General features: G+C 37.3%; 1 protein-coding gene across 3 annotated transcripts in view; it reads left to right on the forward strand.

The window, feature by feature from the left end:
• The window catches only part of LOC150081492 (glyoxylate reductase/hydroxypyruvate reductase-like), a 240,693-nt gene that overhangs the window by 100,940 nt on the left and 116,880 nt on the right, over positions 1-22,873 (forward strand). For all 3 annotated transcript variants that reach the window (XM_090379326.1, XM_090379328.1, XM_090379327.1), the window contains 2 exons: positions 2,616-2,732; positions 12,559-12,653. In XM_090379326.1, coding sequence (XP_090235452.1) covers positions 2,616-2,732; positions 12,559-12,653 — 212 coding nt within the window. The remainder of the gene's footprint in view (positions 1-2,615; positions 2,733-12,558; positions 12,654-22,873) is intronic.

Genomic DNA, 22,873 nt, shown 5'->3' on the forward strand with positions numbered 1-22,873 from the left:
TTTGCCTGCTCTTCATCTTAACATTATTATTTTTTTTTTCCACAAAAAGAACAGTAAAATTACAACCCTGCCATTAATTTGAAATTATAAAAAAAATATGAATTTTGCATGAAATTTTATTGTTCATCTCTAGTTAACAAATTGGCAATTAAGTGTGTTGGTCTGCATTGCGTAAAATATGCAGAATGCATAAAACAGAACATTACATATCACAGATTATAAGTTGTATTCAGTGTTGGATGTATTGTTAAACTGAGTGTGCTGCAAAGCTAAACTAAATTTGTTTTAATACAGTCCTTTAGTAAGATGTTGAGCAATGTAATGCAGTCTTTAAGGGAGATATACTAGATTTTACACATATTATAAAATCTTAAAATCTGGAAAAAATGTGTTTGCTGTATGTAGATGTGATTTTTCAGTTTCATGTAGCAGGAAAGATGATGTAACGAGGAATAAAAAAAATACCAAACAGATAAGCATAAGGGCAATATACAGAGTGTAGAAAGATTTGTAAAAGTAGATTAAGTAAAATGAAGATGATAATTGCTAGTCCTGTTTTTTGTAAAAACAAAACAGATTCCAGAATGTAGCTCCCAATTCCTCTTTTTTGGATGTTGCTTGAGTGGTATGGTGTGTAGATAATGAAAATACAAGGTGTGTTCATAAAGTTTATGCATGGTGTTCAAGATTCAGATGAGAGCCTGCTCTGACAAAGCATAATGTTTTTAGACATGTCTTATCCTTCCTTCCATGTCAAGTGATAGTGAAGATGTGTTTTCACATCTCATTGTATTTCAAAATGCTAGAATGCACTGAGTGATGTGTGTGTATGTTAAATGTTGCTTTAAATTCATAAAAACTTCAAGTGAAACATTTGATCTTAAAGTAGCATATAAATTGCATGCAAGTTTGACTGGCAATGTCAAACTATACATTGCCCTTATGATTGAAAGCGAGATCTGGATAGCTGTCAACTTCAACAAATGATGAAATCGTATCTTAGGTGCAAACTTTGGTGTTAAATGATTGAAAATCAAATGTTTGTGAAATTGCTGAAGAAGACTTGTATTTTTATAAGACCATGTCATTCTGTTTTAATAAAAATTTTGAACATGAGGTGCAATTCTATATGCTGTGGCTGTTTACTCTGTTAATAGCCATAGCGTGTAGAATGATGTTTCATGTGGCAGGAAAATTGTGTTACTCTACAATGTAAATACCACTAACAAGTCACTTCCATTTTTTTAAACAAGTGACTAATAATGAAATATTTTTGAAATGTATCATAACTAGAGTGAAACACCGGTTTATGGGTATGATGCAAAACTAAACAGCAGTCATTCTTGGGGAAGAAGACTCCTTCAACCCAACCAATGGTGAAAGTGATTCTTGCACTAATTCTATTGGAACAAGCAGGAGTCTGGAAGGCAAGGTGCCAGGGATTTCAAGGACTGCTGGGAGTCATCATGGAACAAATAAATACATTGGCTGTGTTAGGGTAACTAAGGGTAAGAACAAGTGTGTGTATACTTGCATGTACACCAATATTAGGAGCATAGTAAATAAATTTGATGAATTTGAAGAGTGCTTGTCAAGACACAACACATCACTAAGCATACAAATCAACATACATGACTGGCTTTGAAGAGATGCTCAAAGCAGGGACATGAGACAGGTTTTAGGAATGCTTAGGAACTACTGTAAAAAAGGTACATTTACAAAAATCCTTTTCTATACACACTGTACTCCCCGTATTTAAATTCTGTTTCCCCTGTCTAAGTGACACCATGTTTCCAATATCCCTATAATATCAGCAGTAGATGACAAATGCTTCAAATTCTTCAAATTTATTTACTATTCTCCTAGCATTAGTGCACAAGCAAGTATATATGTGTCTGTGTTTGCTCCCAATAACCCTAGCATAGCTTGTATATTTGCATGTCCCATGAGGAGCTCCAACAGGCCTTGTAATACCCCCACACCTTACTTTCCAGACTGTATATCCCAATAGAAGCAGCACAAAGATTAATTTCTTATCTCTGCTTGCAGCTGCCATTAAACTATTAGTTTATGTATTCCTCCAAAGTGTAGTTTGCAAGCTCTAAAAATTTCTTAAGAAATGTTTTAGACAGTTTTTGCAGTTTAAAATTTCCAAGCTGCAGTTAAGAGTACAGATGAGTTACAGATGTGAATTAATTCCAAAGCATCACATATTTCAGAAAATGTTTTTATGAAATTCTGTGTGTGTGTGAGTGAGTGAGTGAAAATGTGTATCCTGAACCTTTATAATTTTGAAGAACACTGGGCATGGATTGATTGGTATCACCTGCTACAAGCAATATAAGTGCATATGTTTTATCATGTGACTACAATGTTTTATGTCACATGTTGTGGTTATTACACAATAGTTGCATCAGAAGAGCCTCTTCTTCTTCTATTTTTTTTTTAAGATGCTGTGATTTTTTACTTCTTTTGCCTGAGATTTGCAATCACCACCCCAGGTCTGGAAAAATATAATTGCACAATAATTATATATGTATTTTGTAATATTAGAATTTTAAAATATATTGTATGTGATGATGATATTTCCTATCATATTTTTGTTTTATTGATAGAAATATTCAAGTTGGAAATACTCCTGATGTGCTCACAGATGCTGTAGCAGAATTAACTGTAGCCTTATTACTTGTCACTACGAGAAGACTGATGAATGCTTCAGCAGCATTACGAGAGTGAGAATTTAAATTTTCATTAATTTCATAGTTTTTCAGGTTATTAAAATTATTTAGCACATCTTTGCTCTACTAATAAATCAGTAGCAGATGTGAGATAATTAATTTTTTGCCAAATTCATCACATCATTAACCTTCCCCAGTCACTAATGATGCAAATGTTGATATGTTTTTTAAAATTATGTTAGCAGGCCTGCATAGTGAAACTGAACCAGGAAAGGGAGTTATGCAGATTTACAAATGAAGTGCTATTTGTTTTTAGAATATTAATAATACAGACCTATTGTACCTTTATAATAAAAAGTCTGAGTTTTCTTCAGCTGCCTGCTACTACTGCAAACATTACAACCAAAAAATAAATGCGCCAACATAAACTTTTTCAGAACCATAATGCAATCCCACCTTTATAATAAATAACATCTTGAATTACAAAACAGTTTTGCTCTATATGTTTTACTGTTTGGTTATCTTAGATCTAGCATATTAACCAAACTTAAAGCTGCTTGGCTTTGGTAATCAGATGAATTCTTGGTTACTGTTGAGCTAAAAATGTTTTTATTCATGAATGGGGTAGTAATAGTAATAGAGGCATGTGATGCAAGAAAGCAAGCATATGAGCTTATGTAGCATCAGCCAAAAAAAAAAAAAAATTCACACAACCATTCCCTCTAAATGTTTGTCCAGTTCCTCCTTGAATTTATTAAGCTATCAACTTCCACAATGACAGGTGGAAGTTTGTTCCAGCAATTAACCACCCGCTGGCTAAAGGCAAATTTCTGCACATCTATTCTACAGCTGTATTTCCTCAATTTCAATTTATGCCCCCTTAGGTTCATAATCTGAGCAAGTGGAAGAATCCCATCAGAATTCAGCGTGCTCAACCTATTCAAGGCCTCAATCAGATCACCTCACACCTCATAGGTGCCTAGTCTCCAGCCGCTGCAATTTGCAGAACTTAAGCCTTTCTTGGTAAGAGGATCCTTCATTCCCCTCACCGATCTTGTTGTCCTTCTCTGTACACACTCAAGCAAATCTACATCCTTCCTGAAATGAGGCCTCCAAACCTGTATGCAGTACTCAAGGCGTGGCCTGACCATTGCCTTATACAAAGGGATAATCACCTCCTTTTCCCTGCTAGCAAAATTCCTGTATATCATTGACAAAACCCCATGACCTGCTCTTGCAGCCTGTCTTGCAGAATGGTATTAAAGGTAAGTTGCTACAATGGATAAAAGGGTGGTTGAGTGGGAGGAGACAGTGGGTGGTAATCAATGGGTGCTACTCTTCGTGGACTAATGTTATTAGTGGCGTTCCAAAGTGTTCGGTGTTGGGCCCACTGTTGTTTTGTATATTTATCAATGATATTGATGAAGGGTCTATTTACATATGACAATGTTATTTGTTTTTTGGATTTAAATACATTCATTTTTTTCAAAATGAATGGATTTGAATTTTAGTTTCCAAATTTGAAAAGAATATATTTCAGGATGCATTCATTTTATTATTATATCATTCAGTTTCAGAATACTTCTCAACAGGATTTAAATGAGAATTAAAAGGTATTCTGGTTTTCAGTATTGATATCACCAGAAAGTAGTGTTGAATTTAGAGTGTTTGCACTGGTGGGGAAGAATATAAACTTTGGGGGGGTACATGTAGTATATGTGTATATTTTTTATTATTATTAAATAATAATAATTTAAATATTAAATTTTAATATTTACAGCATACAAATATTAAAATACTACAGCATATATATATGTTACAAATAAATCTGTATATTTAAATGTTATAATAAGAGAATATGAGAAAAGAAAATAGGGAAAAAAAAGAAAATATTTATTTTTAACACCTAAATACTAATAGTCAATTCACAAAAACCTCATTAATGACAGTAATCACAGCTTAATAATATGAAAAGCACAGATTAAAATTTGCAAAAAAATCATACAAATTATAATCAAACATGTAAGTATTATAGCCCTCGACCTCGAGTCTGAGGTCGAGGGTTTCCTGTGCGGACGTGCCTTTCTGCCGCTCTTGGAATAGAGAAGTTTTTTCTGATTTATTTTCTGCTTTATTAGTTTAAATTGACATATTAACTTATTTCTAGAGTAGCTTTATATTCTTATTTACGGTACTTAAAGTTAAAATAACTTAGATAGAGATTTTGTAGGTATTACTTAGTATCGGAAAGGGTATCAAATCCACGTGTTTACCGTTCATAAACGGCCGCCATTGTTACGTGAAAATTAATCAGTAAAATCTATTAATCTTGTCGAACTTCATTGGCAATTAAATTGTAATTTTAACTATACATATAACCACTTAGGTTACGGAACATAAATAATTAGTAAAAATAAATAATTAATACATAACTTGATACAGAAGTTATATAAAGGGATTTCGTAGATAACACTCGTTACTGAAGCGCGATACAGCATATCCGGAATTCGATAGCATTAGCTTTGTATAGTATAGTGCATAATACAATATTGTCAATTAATCAGTACATCTATTAATCTTGTTAAACTTCATTGTCAATTAAATTGTACTTTTAACTATATATATATAACGAACTATATATATATACAAACGTAACAAATAATTAATACATACTTGATACGGAAGTTATATAAAGGGAACTCGTAGATAACACTCGATACCGAAAAATAAATATAGCGTTATAACTGTGTTAAGATACAAGTTTAAGGTTTTAATTTTGTTCTGAAATTGTAATTTTATTGACATTTAAATCGAAATCATGACTCTGACCAGAGCAGCAAAGCAAAAGGCTCAAGCTAATGGGAGTGCTGTGACTCAGGGGAGAACTGAGGGGGGCGGTTGCCCCCTGAATCACGGCCTTTTAAGATGCACTGTTTGCTTGATGTTTGCGGAGCAATTGGGTACGGGACATGATACTGCCATGGGGGATGTCTTTGTGTGTGCACGATGCAAGGAGTGCAAGGAAATTAGGCGACAACTCGGCGTTGTTATGGGCCTGTATGAGACCTTGAAGGACAGGGTGGATGCCCTCGAAGGAAATAAATTGAGGGGCCCATCAAGCTCTCAGCTGCCCACATCAACACCAGAGCTTGGACTTGGTCATCTTGCAACACAGAGGCAGCCCCCAAGGCAGAATGCGCTGGTCCAACAGGAACTAGTAGTTGTTGGTGACTCAATTGTCAGGGAAACGGGGAACATGCTTTGTAAAAAGGATAGGTGGAACAGGACCAGGGTATGTCTGCCAGGGGCAAAGGTTGATGACGTTGTAGAGCAGATATCATCTTTTAAGGGCACAAAAGGTGATATAGTTGTACACGTTGGCACTAATGATATTAAGAGTAGGAGACCAGCGGAATTACTTAACAAGTACAGGTCACTGTTGAAAAAAAGCCGTGAAGTAGGGTTGAATTTGAAAGTGTCTGCAATTCTGCCCAGACACGATAGGAGGGAGTATATGATGAGAGCCTTGTCGATCAATTCGGCCCTGGAAAGATTGTGCAAGGCTGAAGGGGTAGAATTTTTTTCAGCCTGGACTGTACACTTATTGTTAACAGGAGAGATTGCTTCTACAGGGATGGGATACACTTAAATAGAAAGGGTGCAAGAATATTTGCTGATGCTATCGAGGCAGTGTTAGGTGGGTCGGAAAACTGCTAGCTTGGGCGGAGACAAAGACTAATGGATTAACAGTAGCCACTGGCAGAGGTGAAAGAGATTCTTGCACTGCTTCTATTGGAATGAGCAGAAGCCTGAAAAACAAGATGCAGGATATTTCAGAGACTGCTGGAAGTCATTGTGGTACAAGTAAACACATGGGTTGTGTTAGGGTAGTTAAGAATAGAAACAGGTGCATGTATACTTGCGTGTACACTAATGCTAGGAGTTTAGTAAATAAATTTGATGAATTTGAGGTATTACTCAAAACATCAAAGGCAGATATTGTTGGGATATCAGAGACGTGGTGTCACACAGATATAAGGAATGCAGAACTGGAATTTGGGGAGTACAACATCTACAGAAAGGATAGACAGGATAGGAAGGGAGGAGGAGTTATGCTATTAGTTAAAAAACACATAAAATTCAAGGAAGTGAAGCCAGTTGACATCGCTGGACAGTGCAGAGTTGAGTCAGTTTGGTGTGACATAAGCATAGGTAAATCAAAATTGAGAGTAGGAGTGTGCTATAGGCCTAATGACTCTGATGAGTATAATAAGATACTGTACAGGGAAATAGAATGGGCCAGTAAATCAGAGAGTCTTATAATGGGGGATTTTAATTTCCCAGATATTGACTGGAATTTGTGGGTTGGTCACTCACACTAGCAAGGCTTTTGTGGATTTATTGGATGATTGTTTTCTACACCAGCATGTTCGGGAGGCAACTAGAGGGAGTAATACTCTTGATCTGATTATCAGTAGTGATTCTTCATGCATTAGGAATCTGCAGATAAATGAACCACTGGGTGGCAGTGATCACAGTGTGCTGAAGTGGGATTTACTCAAGGAGGTAACTACCATCAGAGGTAAAGGGAAGGGTTTTTGCTTTCGTAAAGGCGACTATGATGGTCTGAGACAGTATTTAAATTCTATACAGTGGGACTAACTGATGATGTTACCAACAGCAAATTCAAAATGGGAAGCATTCAAGGAACTAATCTTGGAAGCTACCAGGCTTTACATACCAACCAAGAAATACTGTTCAAGGTTCAGGCCTAAATGGTTGTCAGATGAACTAATGAGACATATGGCAGAGAAGAAAAATGCATGGGATACATACAAATTAATGGGTGACGTGGAAGCCTATGATAGATATAAGTTGGTCTGTAACCAAGTCACAAAGGAGATTAGGCAGGCAAAGGCAGATTATGAGAAATCCTTGGCAAAGGATGCAAAGAAAAACAGAAAAGAGTTCTTTACCTATTTAAACTCAAGAAGGAAAGGGATGAATCAGATTGGTCCACTGGATGTTGATGGTTCAACAGTTGAGGATCCAGCTCAGGTGGCTAACAATCTAAACGAGTATTTTGCATCTACATTCACACATGAGGAGTTATTCAGGAAGGGGAATGTCGTAGGTGAAGTAAACATTGGCAGTGAGCTAGATGATTTTCTAATAACTGAGAGGAAAGTGGAGGAGAAATTGTTGAGGATAAACATAAAAAAGGCACCCGGGGTGGATGGGATCTATCCAGTTATATTAAAGGAGGCAGCAAAGGAAGTAAGCAAACCCCTAGCCATAATTATGAGAGCTTCTTTGGACTCAGGGGAGGTACCCATGGACTGGAGATGTGCAAATGTAACCCCAATTCACAAAGGAGGATCAAAGGCTGACACAAGTAATTATAGACCTGTTAGTTTAACTTCGGTTCCAGGAAAATTAATGGAGGCACTGGTTAAAGAAGCACTGCAGGATCATCTGGACAAGAATTCAGTTATAGCTCAGACACAGCATGGGTTTGTTAAGGGCAGGTCTTGTCTGACCAATTTGATTGGATACTATGATGTAGTCACAATAGAACTGGATGCAGGGAATAACTTTGATATTATATATTTGGATCTTAGAAAGGCTTTTGATACTGTTGCGCATGGAAGACTGCTGCACAAATTGGAGAAGTGTGGCATTCGAGGCAAATTGCTGCTATGGATAAAGGGATGGTTGAGTGGCAGAAGACAGAGAGTGGTAATCAATGGACACTGCTCAACGTGGACTAATGTTATTAGTGGAGTTCCTCAGGGTTCAGTGTTGGGTCCATTGTTGTTTTCTGTATGTATAAATGATATTGATGATGGTGTATCAGGCTTAATGTCCAAGTTTGCAGACGATACAAAGGTTGGCAGGGTTGTTAAGGACACTACTGATACTATGCTGCTGCAACAGGATCTGGAAAGGTTGAGCAGATGGGCTGAGAGGTGGCAAATGAAGTTTAACATTGACAAATGTAATGTACTACATATGGGAAACAGTAACCCCAGATCAACGTATCAACTCTGTGGTACTACGCTGACAGTGGTAGAGAATGAAAAGGACCTGGGGGTAATTGTGCAGGCAGATATGAAGTTCTCTGAGCAGTTCAGACGAGCTGCAAGAGTAGCTCATGGTGTCTTGTCAATGATATACAGGAATTTTTCTAGCAGGGACAGGGATGTGATTATTCCCTTGTATAAGGCATTGGTCAGGCCACACCTTGAGTACTGTATACAGGTCTGGAGGCCTCATTTCAAGAAGGATGTAGAGCTGCTGGAACGAGTACAGAGAAGGGCAACAAGATTAGTGAATGGAACAAAGGGTTGCTCTTACGAAGAAAGGCTTAAGTTTTGCAAATTACAGAGCCTGGAGACTAGGCATCGCCGAGGTGATCTGATAGAGGTGTACAAGGCTTTGAATGGCTTGAGCATGCTCAATGCCGATGGGATTCTTCCTCTTGCTCAGAATAATCACCTGAGAGGGCATAAATTCAAATTGAGGAAGGACGGATGTCGGATAGATGTGCGGAAATTCGCCTTTAGCCAGCGGGCAGTTGGTTTGTGGAATAGACTTCCATCGCTTGTTGTTGAAGTTGATAGCCTAAATAAATTTAAGGCTCAGCTGGACAGGTATTTCGAACGAATTGAGGGGTGAAATGGGAGTAGTGGTTGTTTTTTTTTTTTTTTTTTTTTTGGCTGATGCTGAATAAGCTTGCTTTCTTGCATCATATGCCTCTACTAATGCTAAATGCTAATGCTATAATGATCTTATTCTTCTTTGCCTATGTATCAGTCACTTCATTTATTCATTTTTCCGATAACTGATTCGGGCCTTCTATGCTTATCTTTGTGCAATTTTGCAATGTTTCATGTCCCATTTGGTTTTTTAATTTTGCCGTCAATCAATTCATTGCACTTAAAGAATGTTCGACACCACCAGTTGAAACAGGAATACAGCATAGCTTGATACATTATGTCTTTAGCTCAACATATATTAAAGTTATATTAAAGGAGGCAGCAAAGGAAGTAAGCAGGCCTTAGTCATGATTATGAAGGCATCCTTGGACTCAGAGGAGGTCTCCATGGACTGGAGATGTGCAAATGTATTCCCAATTCACAAAGGGGGATTGAAAGGTGATACAAGTAATTGCAGACCTGTTAGTTTAACTTCTTTTTCGGGGAAAATAAGAGAGTCACTGGTTAAAGAAGCACTGCAGGATCATCTAGACAAGACTGCAGTTATAGTTCAGACACAGTATGAGTTTGTTAAGGGAAGTCTTGTCTGACCAATTTGATTGGATACTATGATGTGGTCACGAAGGAACTGGATCAAAAAAATAATTTTGATATCATATACTTGGATTTTAGGAACGCTTTTGATACTGTGGCACGTGGAAGACTACTGTGCAAGTTGGAGTAGTGTGGCATTAAGGGAAAGTTGCTGCTATGAATAAAGGGATGGTTGAGTGGGAGAAGACAGAGAGTGGTAATCAATGGACACTGCTCTTTGTGGACTAATGTTATTAATGGAGTCCTCCAGGGATCCACATTGGGCCCATTGTTGTTTTCTGTATTTATCAATGATATTGATGAAGGTATATCAGGCTTAATGCCCAAGTTTACAGATGATACGAAGGTTGATAGGGTTCTTAATGAAAGCAAGGACAGTACACTACTGCAACAGGATCTAGAAAAGTTGAACAGATGGGCTGAGAAGTAGCAGCTGAAGTTTAACATTGACAAATGCAAAATACTGCATATGGGTAGCAGTAACCCCAGAGTAACATACCAACTGTGTGGTACTGCACTCAGGGTAGTGAAGAATGAAAAAGAACTGGGGATAATTGTGCAGTCAGATATGAAGTTTTCTGAACAGTGCAGACAGGCTGCAAGAGTAGCTCTTGTCAATGATATATAGGATTTTTTCTAGCAGGGATAGGGAGGCGATTATCCCCTTGTATAAGGCAGTGGGCAGGCCACACCTTGAGTACTGCATACAGGTCTGGGGCCTCATTATAGGAAAGATGTCGAGATGCTGAAACGAGTACAGAGAAGGGCATTGAGATTATTGAGTGGAACAAAGGGTTGCTCTTACCAAGAGATTCTTAAGTTCTGCAGATTGCAGTGTCTCAATGCTGATGCGATTCTTCCTCTTGCCCAGATTAATTGCCCGAGGGGACATAAATTCAAATTGAGGAAAAGACAGTTGTGGAATAGATGTGTGGAAATTTGCCTTTAGCCGGCGGGTAGTTGATTGGTGGAACATACTTCCATATTTTGTTGTGGAAGTTGATAGCCTGAATAAATTTAAGGCTGAGCTGGGCAGGAACAAATGGAGGGGTGATATGGGAGCGTTTTTTTTTTTTTTTTTTCTCTTGGCTGTTGCTGCATAAGCTTGCTTTCTTGCATTGTATGCCTTTACTAATGCTAATATCCAATATTTTATTCCAGAATTGAATGGGTAAGATTGTTTGTTGAATCGGTTTTCTGTTTTTGTCACATATTTAAGCGAGCAAATGTCATTACAAAAGAATCAAAGTTCAAGTTTAGACAAAATGAGATTATCTTTATATCGTCTTCTGTTAGTTTGCAGAATGATTTGATGATTCAGACTTTGCAGTGACGTTGATTATCAACGTTGCTTGTCATTAAAATGATCTTTCACTGCAAGATAGATAGAATACTCTTTCTATCCCAACTGCACCGTCTGCACAACTTTGAGTGATATTATTTGTAAAAGGTGGCAAGGATAAAAGAATCAAAGATTGGAAATCCCTGTGATCAGCTGAATTTTTCTCATTGTAGTTCCTGCACATTTTCTTCGTTTTTCTTTGTTTCAGTTTTCCATACATGGATATGACTTTATTATTTCTTTGTCCTTCGAAGGGCATTTATCAAGGTAACCTGGCAACAGATGATCCCACCACAAACTACACATAGTATGGATACATATATAATAAAAAGGTTATAAAATCCAACATTTTTATTTTATAACCTCGTTATAAAATAAAATCAGGCTTACTTCTGTTGATGTGGAAATGGATGGGTTGAATAAATTTCAAGGGAGTACTAGAGAAATTCTTGGAGGGTACGGATGAGTGAACTGTGGTTTTTTTTTGTTGTCTGATGCTACATAAGCTTGCTTCCTTGTGTAAATTGCCATTACTACTACTACTACACTCTGATACGTCTTAGTTCATGAATAGTATTGACATACCTTCAAGTTATGGCCTTCATTATTCATCATGGTTTCTTCCCGCAGGCACCTAAATTGCCTTGGTGGGTGCCATAATGCTAGAGAGCACTGCATTGGGAACTGCTGGTTGATAACACACTCCTACTCTAATTTTTGTGGTCCTCGTGCCTATGTCACACCAGACTGACTCAACATTGTACTGGCCAACCATGCCTGTCTGCACTGCCTTAAGAAATCCATGCTGTGATTTCAATTCCAAGTGCTTCTTAACCAAGAGCATATCCCCCCCCTACCCAATCTGGTGTTTCGGTACACATTATTTTCACCATATTCAAATCTCTATTTAAATTCCTAAGTTGATTTAGGGAATCCAGGAATTCTGTTTGGCTTATAGTGTAGTTATTTAATATGGTACAAGGAGCTCTTTCACTAGTTATTTTAAGAATGTTAGAAAAACACCTGAAAAGTGAATTTTGAAATTACTTAGTTATCATTATTCTAATCATATATAAATAGTACAATTTTTATTAGGTTATTATTTTTATCTTTCACAGTAATATTTAGACAGGTACTGATTTTTTTTTTTTTAAATGAGTTTTCAAATACTAAATACAGGAAACATTTTAAATGTTACTCTCTGATATGAATTTCAATTGTGCAGTGGAAGCTGGGCACAGAATCCTTGGAATCCATTGTGGATGTGTGGATCATCACTAAAAGGTTCTATAGTGGGAATTGTAGGATTTGGTCGCATAGGTAAGGTGAATACCAGTTTATCACTTCAAATTAACTTCAAAATAATTTTCCTTTATTATGGTAATCCCAAACACAAAAGTTTATTGTTGAGTAGACAGAAGATACATATTGGTGTTGGACTTGAATTTCTGTAGGTTCAAAGTTTAAGGAAACAGATAGAAAGGAAGGTTGTTCCAAAGAACAGAAATGGAAGGAATTTAACTTGGTGAATTTGAGTTAAAACATGAACTTATGTTGACTACCTAATATATGGACTGGTTTAGAAGAAAGAAGAGAATTGCAGATTCTAATTCAGAAGAACAGTTCCCATGGAAATATCTATAGGATGCTGAGTTTGTAGGAGAGGGAGCATTAATTAAGTGGGTAGCAATGATGTTAATGGGAGGGGATATGCCAAAAGAACAAATGCTCAATGACCTCTCATAATGTGGGAATTAACATCACCTTCCGCATGACTACGCTATCAGATGTTCTCCGCAATTGATCTTACTATCTGCTCCTCTTCTCTCCTTCCTTTGTTTACATGGAAAGTGGAGGAGAACATGTATGGAAGCAATCACATCCGCCGTAACTTTGTTACTTAATTGGAGACTGTGTTTTCCTTTTAGGCATGGTGAAAGATTGTTCATGCTGATTGGAATGCCTTTGAATGTCTGTCATAGTTTGATATCACTGCAGTTAGTTAGGAGCTTGTCAATGATGCAGTAAAGCCCATCATGAAAAATATTGTTCATGCAAACACAGTTGCAATTCTAAAAATATCTACCTGGTTTCCCCCTTTTCCAAAACCCTGATGGAATGTAGAATGCACAGCAGCAAAAGAGGGACAAAACAAAGCTTGGGGATAATTCAATGATATCCCCCACCACAACCAATTTCCTAACTTTTAAATGTGCACATGCCAAAGCACATCACATTCAATGTCAGAGCCAAAAAAGAATCATTAATCTGTGTTACATCCTCTGTTACCCTGTCAACCAGCTCTAAAAAAAATCTGGGAAAATGAAGGTAAAATACCCATTGCACCCTTCATTGATTCTGGATTATAATAAGTGACTGCAATAGCTAATGCCCTTGGGGGAGGGGGGGGGAACATTTTCTATCATTTTTCAGCATCGTCTTACTCCTCAGAGTTCCTGGTTCTCAAAGAGAAAAATGAGACAGTCACTTATCAAATCAAAAGACTTTCACCCTTACAATTGGCCGTTTACCATATAAGAGTTAAACACTGCCCTAACACTTGTAAAAGCAAGTGCTGTCGGAACAGCTGCATCCATTATGAAGTGATTAAACACCTTCCAAGAAAATCTATGGATTATCTGTTCATTCTGTATAACAAAGTCTTTCATGAAGAGCAGTTTTTGGACTTCTGGCTCAAGGCCATTGTTCTTACCTTTGCTGTCAGGTTAGAATTCTGAATTTCCAGCTATGCAAAATTCTGGAGAGAATAGCCAGTGCTTGTCTTATATGGTATTTAGAAGATAGCTGTTAATTAGATGAACCATGTAATTAACACCTATCTGGAAACATCTATCCGAGATGTTTTCCTAAAATATGAGCACCTGGTAGTCGTCTTCTTTGATATGGAAAAAGCATATGTCAAAACTTGGAGACTTAGTATTTTAAAAGATTGGATACCCCCCCCCCCCTCTCTCTCAGTCCTTTTGCCAAGGGGAAGGAGCATCTCGAGGATCAATTTTAAGTTTTACGTTTTTTGGTATTAAAGTGAATTCCATCTAAGAACAACTTCCTCTAACTGTAAACAGCATCCTCTATATCGATGACTTCAGCATATTTTCCCAGTCATGCAACATGATGGTCATTGAAAGACAACTGCAATAAACCATTGATTGCTTCAATTCCTAGGTACTGGCTAATGGCATCAGGTTCATGTGTGGGAAGACTGTCTACATACATTTTTGGTTGTAAGTGTAATCTTCATCCTGAACTTGTGATATGGCACAGACAAAATGTTGTTCCAGTATGCCAGAGGAAAAAATGCTTGGAGCTTGTATTTGATAGTTAACTTTCCTATAACATATTTGTCAGAAGCATGCAAAGTGTGTGAGAGGGTTGAATATTGACAACTATCCTTTCAGTTTTTGTATCCAAGAACTTCTCAGAGATCTACATATTATAGTAGACATGATTTCCATGTCATCAAAGCAACCCGTCCACCCTGGCATGCTTATGTACCAGCATGTGGCTTCTCCCTTGAGAATTGTGGAAAGTCTTTTATTCTGTCATCTGTCTACCTGAAATTCTATTCCACTCACCGAGCTGAAAATTCAGCTTCTTGCCAGTTTATACAGATGGCTCAAAGTCAGAACTATTTATAGGATCTGCCACCGTCTTTCCAGATATGATATCCATGCAGCATATACACTGTAAAGTTGTTTGCTCTTGAGTTAACCTTGGTTGTCTTTGAGAGAAAGCTGCACAAACAGACAGTCTGCCAGTCAGCAAAGCACATCTGGAGTCAGACAGACTGTGATGTCATTGTGGCTTGGCACCTCCGTAGCCAGGTGGGAAGGAGCACACGCTTCTTGATTAGACCGGGGTTCGAGCCCATCACCACCAAATGCGGAGGATGCGGAAAGGTCAAGGGAATGACCACCGCATATTCCCGGAGCAATATGGCCTTAGTTGCTAATGCCCCTAAAAAAAAAAACCAAAAAATAAAAAAACCATTGTGGCTTTGAGAGAAAGCTGTGGAAAAAGACAAGCCAAAGCCAGTCACAGCTTTCTCTTGAGATCATGATGGTATTGTAATCTATCCAACCCCAGAAATTGTTGAGAGTATTTATCTCTCCCACAGACAACTGACTCAAGCCAATCACAGTCTTCCCCTACTTCGCCTCTACTTCCTCTACATTGCCATCAGGTTGCTCTGTGAAGATGAGTAAAAAATAATAAATAAATTTTCTGTTTATACTTCAGGACGACCAAACAGTCAGAGGAGTTCACAAGATACACAGAATACAAGAAACAGCACCGTATTCAGCAGTCACAGGCTTGAACCCTGGTCACTCAAGGCACGTGTACTTATGCACCTGCGCGCCTGACCACTAGGTTACGGCGGCCACCTACATTCTGTACACTTCTTTCCCAGTCTAAAAAACCTACCGGTGAAAGCTATAACACTTAAACCAAAACATGTGGTATTCTCTACTCCCTCACTTATCTTTTTTATATTTCTTCTTTTTGTTTTTTATCAATGTTTATTTTTGTTTATTATTTTCAGTCTGTACATGAAAAAGTGGCAGCCACTATTCAATAAATCATTTATAATTTGCACAGAGCAGGCTCTTTCATTCTTAGTATATAAATCAATTCTCTAGTTCATTGCAAGCCTTATCAATGATGTGGTAATCATTGATAATCCAATCTCATCAAATCCTTGTCCCATCCAGTCCTCTGATCCATTCAATTCTCTTACAAACAAAGTACAGTCAGCACGATAGCTCGTATAGCACGATAGTTGTGTTCCTAGAAACTCTCGTGCAATGCAAAATCGTGCAATATAAACAACAGGCCCTATGGGAAAAATAGGGTTAGGTGCTGACCACCCATGATTGAACACACATTTGTAACCAAAACATTACCAAACACAATAAATAATCGTAATAAAATACTTACGTATTTAATTACGACTATTACGTAATAAAATATTGCTAATGCTTTTGCTTCTATCATAAGTAAACTTGTTTTTTTGTTTGATTTTCTATCCAAGCAGATGACAGCCATTCCATCTCTTCCAATTCTTTGTGTCTTAATCTAATGGATTTTAATTACACTTTGAGTTGTTCCTGCTATGAAAGTTTTTATTTTCTCTGTATTCTTTGTAATTCTCGGCATTGCCTCATTTAGGCCTGTAGCATGTGCAATATCACATGGTCTTTCATTTCACTCAAAGTGTTTCACAATTTCATATTTTTTTCTCTATCAATAGAGGCGGACTGGCCATAAGATTTACCAGGTGTGATTTTGGCCATAAACGCTAGTGTGAGGCCACTACAAATTTTCCTGGGTAAGAATTTTTGACCCAGTCCGCCTCTGTTTATCGATATTGATTTTCTTTTTCTCTCTGAATCTGTAGTGTCTTCACCAGGACGCTTCCTTTTCACACCTTTTAAGTATTTTACTCATTTTTGGGGAATAAAGCACAATTACAAAATGAGGAGGCACGCTTGATACACATACACAAAGCTGCGTGCGTGTAGCAACTGAATAAACAACACCAAAGGCAGAGACACACTATGAACACCTCACTAGCTCACATTTTACTAAAGCACATTTCTGGGGGTTACTACCATAAAACAATAAAAACAATTTCCAGTTGTATTTTTGCTAGTGGAATCTGTTATAAACTGGTAGTAAACTCAATCTAATTGCATTTGTGATAATACCGATAGCTGGAATTTTACGTTATTATGGTGAAACGTGTTTCCCCTTCACTGATATAAAAAAAAACATAAATACATTTTCAGAGTCTTCTCTTCATTCCTATTGTGTTGCATTCAGTTGGGGTTATTCCACGTCCGACTGCCATTTCTTGTAAACACAAAGGCGAATCATGCATAAGCGAATTTGGTTTGTGTTATATACGATATCGTTCCCCTATTTATAAATCGTGTATGATTGAATTCGTGTAGTGTAAACACGTGTTATATGAAGACTGACTGTATATACAAAGTAGTCCTGTCTCCGTTTCTTATATAAAAATGTTTGAAAGCAGCAGATTTATTAGAAATGGTGAAAAGACAGATTTGGTGATCTGTTATTTGAAATAATGAGTCATAAGCAATCAGAGACTATGGTTAAACTCTCGTCAAACTTTGGTGTTATACTTGTGCAAGTTGCCCCACATACAACTCTAAATATCTCAAAAAAGACATAATTGCAGAATGGGAACTGATCAGTGTCACAGAGGATGAACTAGTCCAGGAATTGCAAGACCAAAAAGTCATGTAAACTAAGTGCATCATGACCAGAGAAGATGGTGAGCTTGTTCCCATGCTGAATGTCATACTTGCGCTTGGTACTTCAAACTTGCCTTCCAGTGTTAAAGCAGGTTACCTTAGCTGTTGAATAAGGCCTTATATTCCTAAACCTATAAGATGTTACAAATTCCAAAATGGTCACCCTCAGATGGTTTGTCAAGTAGATTCGGTATGTTCTAACTGTGGATCCAAATCTCATACATACACTGTGATGCTAAAACATTAAATTGTCCAAACTGTAAATGCCAACATTCAACCTACCCCCAGAGCCTGAAAACCAAGGAAAATAGGAAAAAAGATTCAAAAATATAAAGTAGAGAGAAAAGTCACCTATCAGGAAGCCAGAAAACAAATTGATGGTTTAGTGTCAAACAGTGTTAACTACAAAATAATTTTGTAGTTGATGTTTTTGTAATTAACCAAAAAAAAAAAAGTCATTTGACATTTTCTTGGTTTATCAGAAATGTACTTACAGCCTAAGCTAACTTGTAAAGTACTAGAGAGATACAGTTCTATGATATGATATGCATTGTTATTTGTATAAAGTAAAACTAAAATTATCGCAAAAATAAAATGTAATTTTGTAGTTAACATTGTTTGACACTAAACCCTTGAAATAAAGCTCAATATACTAAAACACACCTATGTAGCAGTAGCAAAGAAATACCAGTCATCAGTAGCACAAACCAAAGTTTGAGTATTACAGCTAGGCTCAGACAGTACCATCATCTTCATAGCAGTCTTCTAAGGAACAGTTCATGATAGACCATACCAAAAACACTCTAATTACCATTCTGCCAAATGCAGCCCATACTACAACAGAGCCTGTAGAAATTAAAACAGCAGCTCCAACCAAGAAGGCTCAGCCGAACTTAACGAACATAGATGTCGATGACATAAACCAGGATGAACCCATCTTGAATCTTCATGCAGATGATATGGACACTGGAAAAGTCCAATGTTTTCCACATCATCCTGAAAAAGGAGAAAATGAGAAACAACATAAGCAAATTGGATTTAAAAAAGACTGGATCAAACTTATTCACTTAAAAACAAATAATGATTGCATTGTGCAATGAAATTGTAGTGGCCTACATAGCATTCTTGATGATATGCATGATCTGATCAAACAGTGTAATCCAGCCAGCATGTCTCCAAGAAACTAACCTTGATCCACAGGTGACTCCAACAATCATGAACTATGCTATCTACCAACAAAATAGAAAATAATGACTGCTTTGAATGGTGTAGCCATTTCTTGTGAACTCTAAAATTCCCATCAAACACCTTCTCCTTCAAACCTTGTTGGATGCTGTAGTGTACAAGTCTTTTGAGAATTATGTTAACTGTAATTTTGATCTGCCTATCGCCATACAAGGAATATACTTGTAATCAACTGGAACAACTTCTTATACAGATTTTTCCTCCTTTTTGTTTATTAGGAGACTTTAATGTACACCATACACTTTGGGGTTCACCACATACAGGCAGATGAGGAAAACGTATTGAATCTCTTCTCAGCAAACATAATCTAGCACTGTTGAATACTGGTGCCAATACTTATATCCATTTCTCCGCTGGTACAACCACAGCTGTAGACCTGACAAACTGCTCTTCGTCATTGCTTCCATGAATCCAGTGGTCAGCCTTGGACAATCTGATGAAATTATTTTTTACATTCAGTTCCTTTTGTTACCGAATCATAGTATCCAAGCTGATTAGTCATATAGTCATACAAGATTGCCCTTTAAAAAAATCTATGCTGTGATTGTTGTATAACTGGGTTCCTGTTTATATGGTCTTGGAACAGAAGTCAAGCTTACAGGAACAGAAGCCATTTCTATGGAACAGAAGTCAAACTTACAGGTCTGTAATGACTCACTTCACCCTTTGATCCTAGGATGCTAAGAAGTCAGCTTTATCTTTAGGTGGTCATCCAGTAGAATCATCAGGAGGTGACAGAGGTGGGTTTATGGATGGAAACTGTAGCCAGTAACTCTTTGGCAAGAAATCAGAATGCTGAAGCACCATTTGGACAACAGGCAAGCATCCTGACCAGCCATGGACCAGTGGTTTGCATGTCAAAGATTTCAAGTAAAGATTTTAAGGGTTGAAGCCCGTATTAGTATTATTGGTGGCAAATGATACATGGTAGCAAGCTTATACAGCATCAACAAAAAAAAAAAAAAAAAAAAAATCATTTCACCTATCCATTCCCTAAAATAGTTTGTCTATTTCTTCCTTGAATTTATTAAAACTATCCACTTCCACAACAACCGATGGTAGTTTGTTCTAACAATCAACCACTCATTGGCTGAAGGCAAACTTCCATACATCTATTCTGCAACCATCCTTCCTCAGTTTGAATTTGTGCCCCCTCATCTGCATGGTGTGAACAAGAGGAAGAATCCCATCAGCATTGAGTTTGCTCAAGCTATTGAAAGCTTTAAACACCTCAGTCAGATCACCTTGCAGGTGCCTAGTCTCTAGATGCTGCAATTTGCAGAACCGAAGCTCCTCTTGGTGAACAAAGATGAATCCCTTTGTTCACCTCACTAATCTCAATCAATGCCCTTCTCTGTACCTGTTCTGGCAACTTTACATTTTTCCTAAAATGAGGCCTGCAGACTTGTACGCAGTACTCAAGGCATGGCCTGACCATTACCTTATACAATGGGATAATCACCTTGTCCCTGCTAGAAAAATTCTAGTATACCATTGACAATACCCCGTGTTGTCCTTTCAACTTGTCTATGCCTCTCAGAGAACTTCATATCATACTGCACAATTACCCCATATCCTTTTCATTTTCCTGTAATCCTCAAGTAACTTGTCACCTATGTAATACATAGTTGATACATTACTCTAGGATTTCTGCTACTCATATGCAGTACCTTGCATTTGTTAACGTTAAACTTCAATTGCCATTTCTTAGCCCATCTGTATAATTTTTGTATTTCTTGTTGCAGCAGCATACCTTCGTTACTGCCAATGAAGGTTATGCTGCTGCAACCTGCCAAACTACCCTGCCAACCTTTGTATCATCTGCAAATTTACACATTATGCCTGATATATCCTCATTAATATTATTTAAAAATACAGAAAACAACAATGGGCCTGGCACAAACCCTGTGGGACCTCACTAATAACCAGGGGCGGCTCGTTGGTAGTCACTGCGGAACTGCAGCACCCTACAGCTTTATAAATCTAAATATACAGTCAACGGAGTTATATGAAATTTTGTGAAGAACAATGCAATGCAATGAATATTTTTATTTAGTATACTTATCCTCTATTTCCAGTAATCATTTCAAAAATAAACGAATAAAAACATGAAATTGTTTTCAACTTTGAAGTTTAACCGTAGGTAGAACTATGCGCTACACAGTTCCACATTTTGGCCCAGTGGTTGAGTCAATGCCTAGTTGGCAGGTTGCCAGTACACATTTTTTAGAGGTGATAAAATGAGTGAAAGGAACTGCGGAGCGAGCAGTGCCGATTTGAACAGTGCACCAAACTTGAATGAAAAAAGTTATTAATCTATTTTCAACAAATAAACCGAAGAATGAATTTTATTTTTAAATAAAATTTCAAGATTACCCAAGTCTGTGATTGGTAAGTGTCCAGTTAATGTGTTGTAGTATTTTTAATTTGCTTATTATTATTACCATCTATATCTACATGTCTTATAACCAAGACAATTTAATGTAACTTTAAGAAGCAGCACCCTCATACATCAGAGTCAGGAGCTGCCACTGCTAATAACATTAATCTGCAAAGAGCAGCGTCCATTGATAACCACTCTGTTTTTTCCCACTCAATCATCCCTTTATTCATAGCAATAACTTTCCCTTAATGCCACACTGCTCCAATTTGTACAGTAGTCTTTTATGTGCATATCAAAAGCTTTCCTTTTGATACTGTTGTTTTCCTTTATCAAAAGTTTTAAATAACTAAATGCACAAGGCATAATACATTAAGAGTTTAATATCTATATAATATCGGTGTGTAGATACACCATAGACAACTCTTAAGAAACTACAAAGTAGTTGTTGTAGGCATCATTTGCTCTTTCTCATATTGTGCTCTGCCTTCACGACGAGTTGCCATGATATTGCACTACCTCGAATAAGTAACGCTTCACTAATAGAGAAGACTATTGTTACTTATTCTCAGTGAGTACCACACACTCAGTGAGAATAAGTAACAATAGTCTTCTCTATTAGTGAAGCATTACTTATTCAAGGTAGTGCAATATCATGGCAACTCATTATGAAGGCAGAGCACAATATGAGAAAGAGCAAATGATGCCTACAACAACTACTTTGTAGTTTGTTAAGAGTTGTCTATGGTTTATCAAAAGTATATGATATCAGAATTATTTTTTTCATATAGTTTCTTTGTTACTGCATCATATTATCTAATAAAATTAGGCAGACAAGATCTCCCCTTATTTGACCCATGCTGTGACCAAAGTCACAGTATTATTGATCAATATTATTGATAAATACACAAAACAACAATGGGCCTAGCACCGAACCCTGGGGGACTCCACTAATAACTTTAGTCCACATAGAGCATTGTCCATTTATTACCACTCTCTGCTGTCTCCCACTCAACCATTCCTTTATCCATTGCAACAACTTGCCCTTAATGCCATACTGCTCCAATTTGTAAAGCAGTCTTCCATGTGCAACAGCATCAAAAGCTTTCCTGAAATCCAAGTATATGATATCAAAATTATTTTTTGCATCCAGTTCCTTTGTGACCACATTGTAGTATTCAATCAAATTGGTCAAACAAAACTTCCCCTTGACAAACTTATGCTATGTCTGAACTATTACTGCAGTCTTGTCTAGGTGATCCTTTGTCACTTATTTAACCAGTGACCCCATTGTTTTCCCTGGAACAGAAGTTAAACTAACAGGTCTATAATTATTTTGTCACCCTTTGAACCCTCTTTGTGAATTGGGGATACATTTACACATCTCCAGTCCATGGGACCTCCCCTGAACCTAAGAATGCCCTCATAATTATGGCTAAGGGTTTGCTAACTTCCCTCACTGTCTCCTTCAATATAACTGGATAGATTCCATCCACCCCAGGTGCCTTTTTTATGTTTAACTTCAATAATTTCTCCTCCACTGTGCTCTCCGTTATTACAAAATCATTTAGCTTCCTGTTAAAGTTTAGTAAACTTCAGTCCTCTTTCTTACA

The sequence above is a fragment of the Mastigoproctus giganteus genome, chromosome 8 (assembly GCF_048544385.1).
Source record: "Mastigoproctus giganteus isolate SK-2022 chromosome 8, ASM4854438v1, whole genome shotgun sequence".
Taxonomy (NCBI): Eukaryota; Metazoa; Arthropoda; class Arachnida; order Uropygi; family Thelyphonidae; genus Mastigoproctus; species Mastigoproctus giganteus.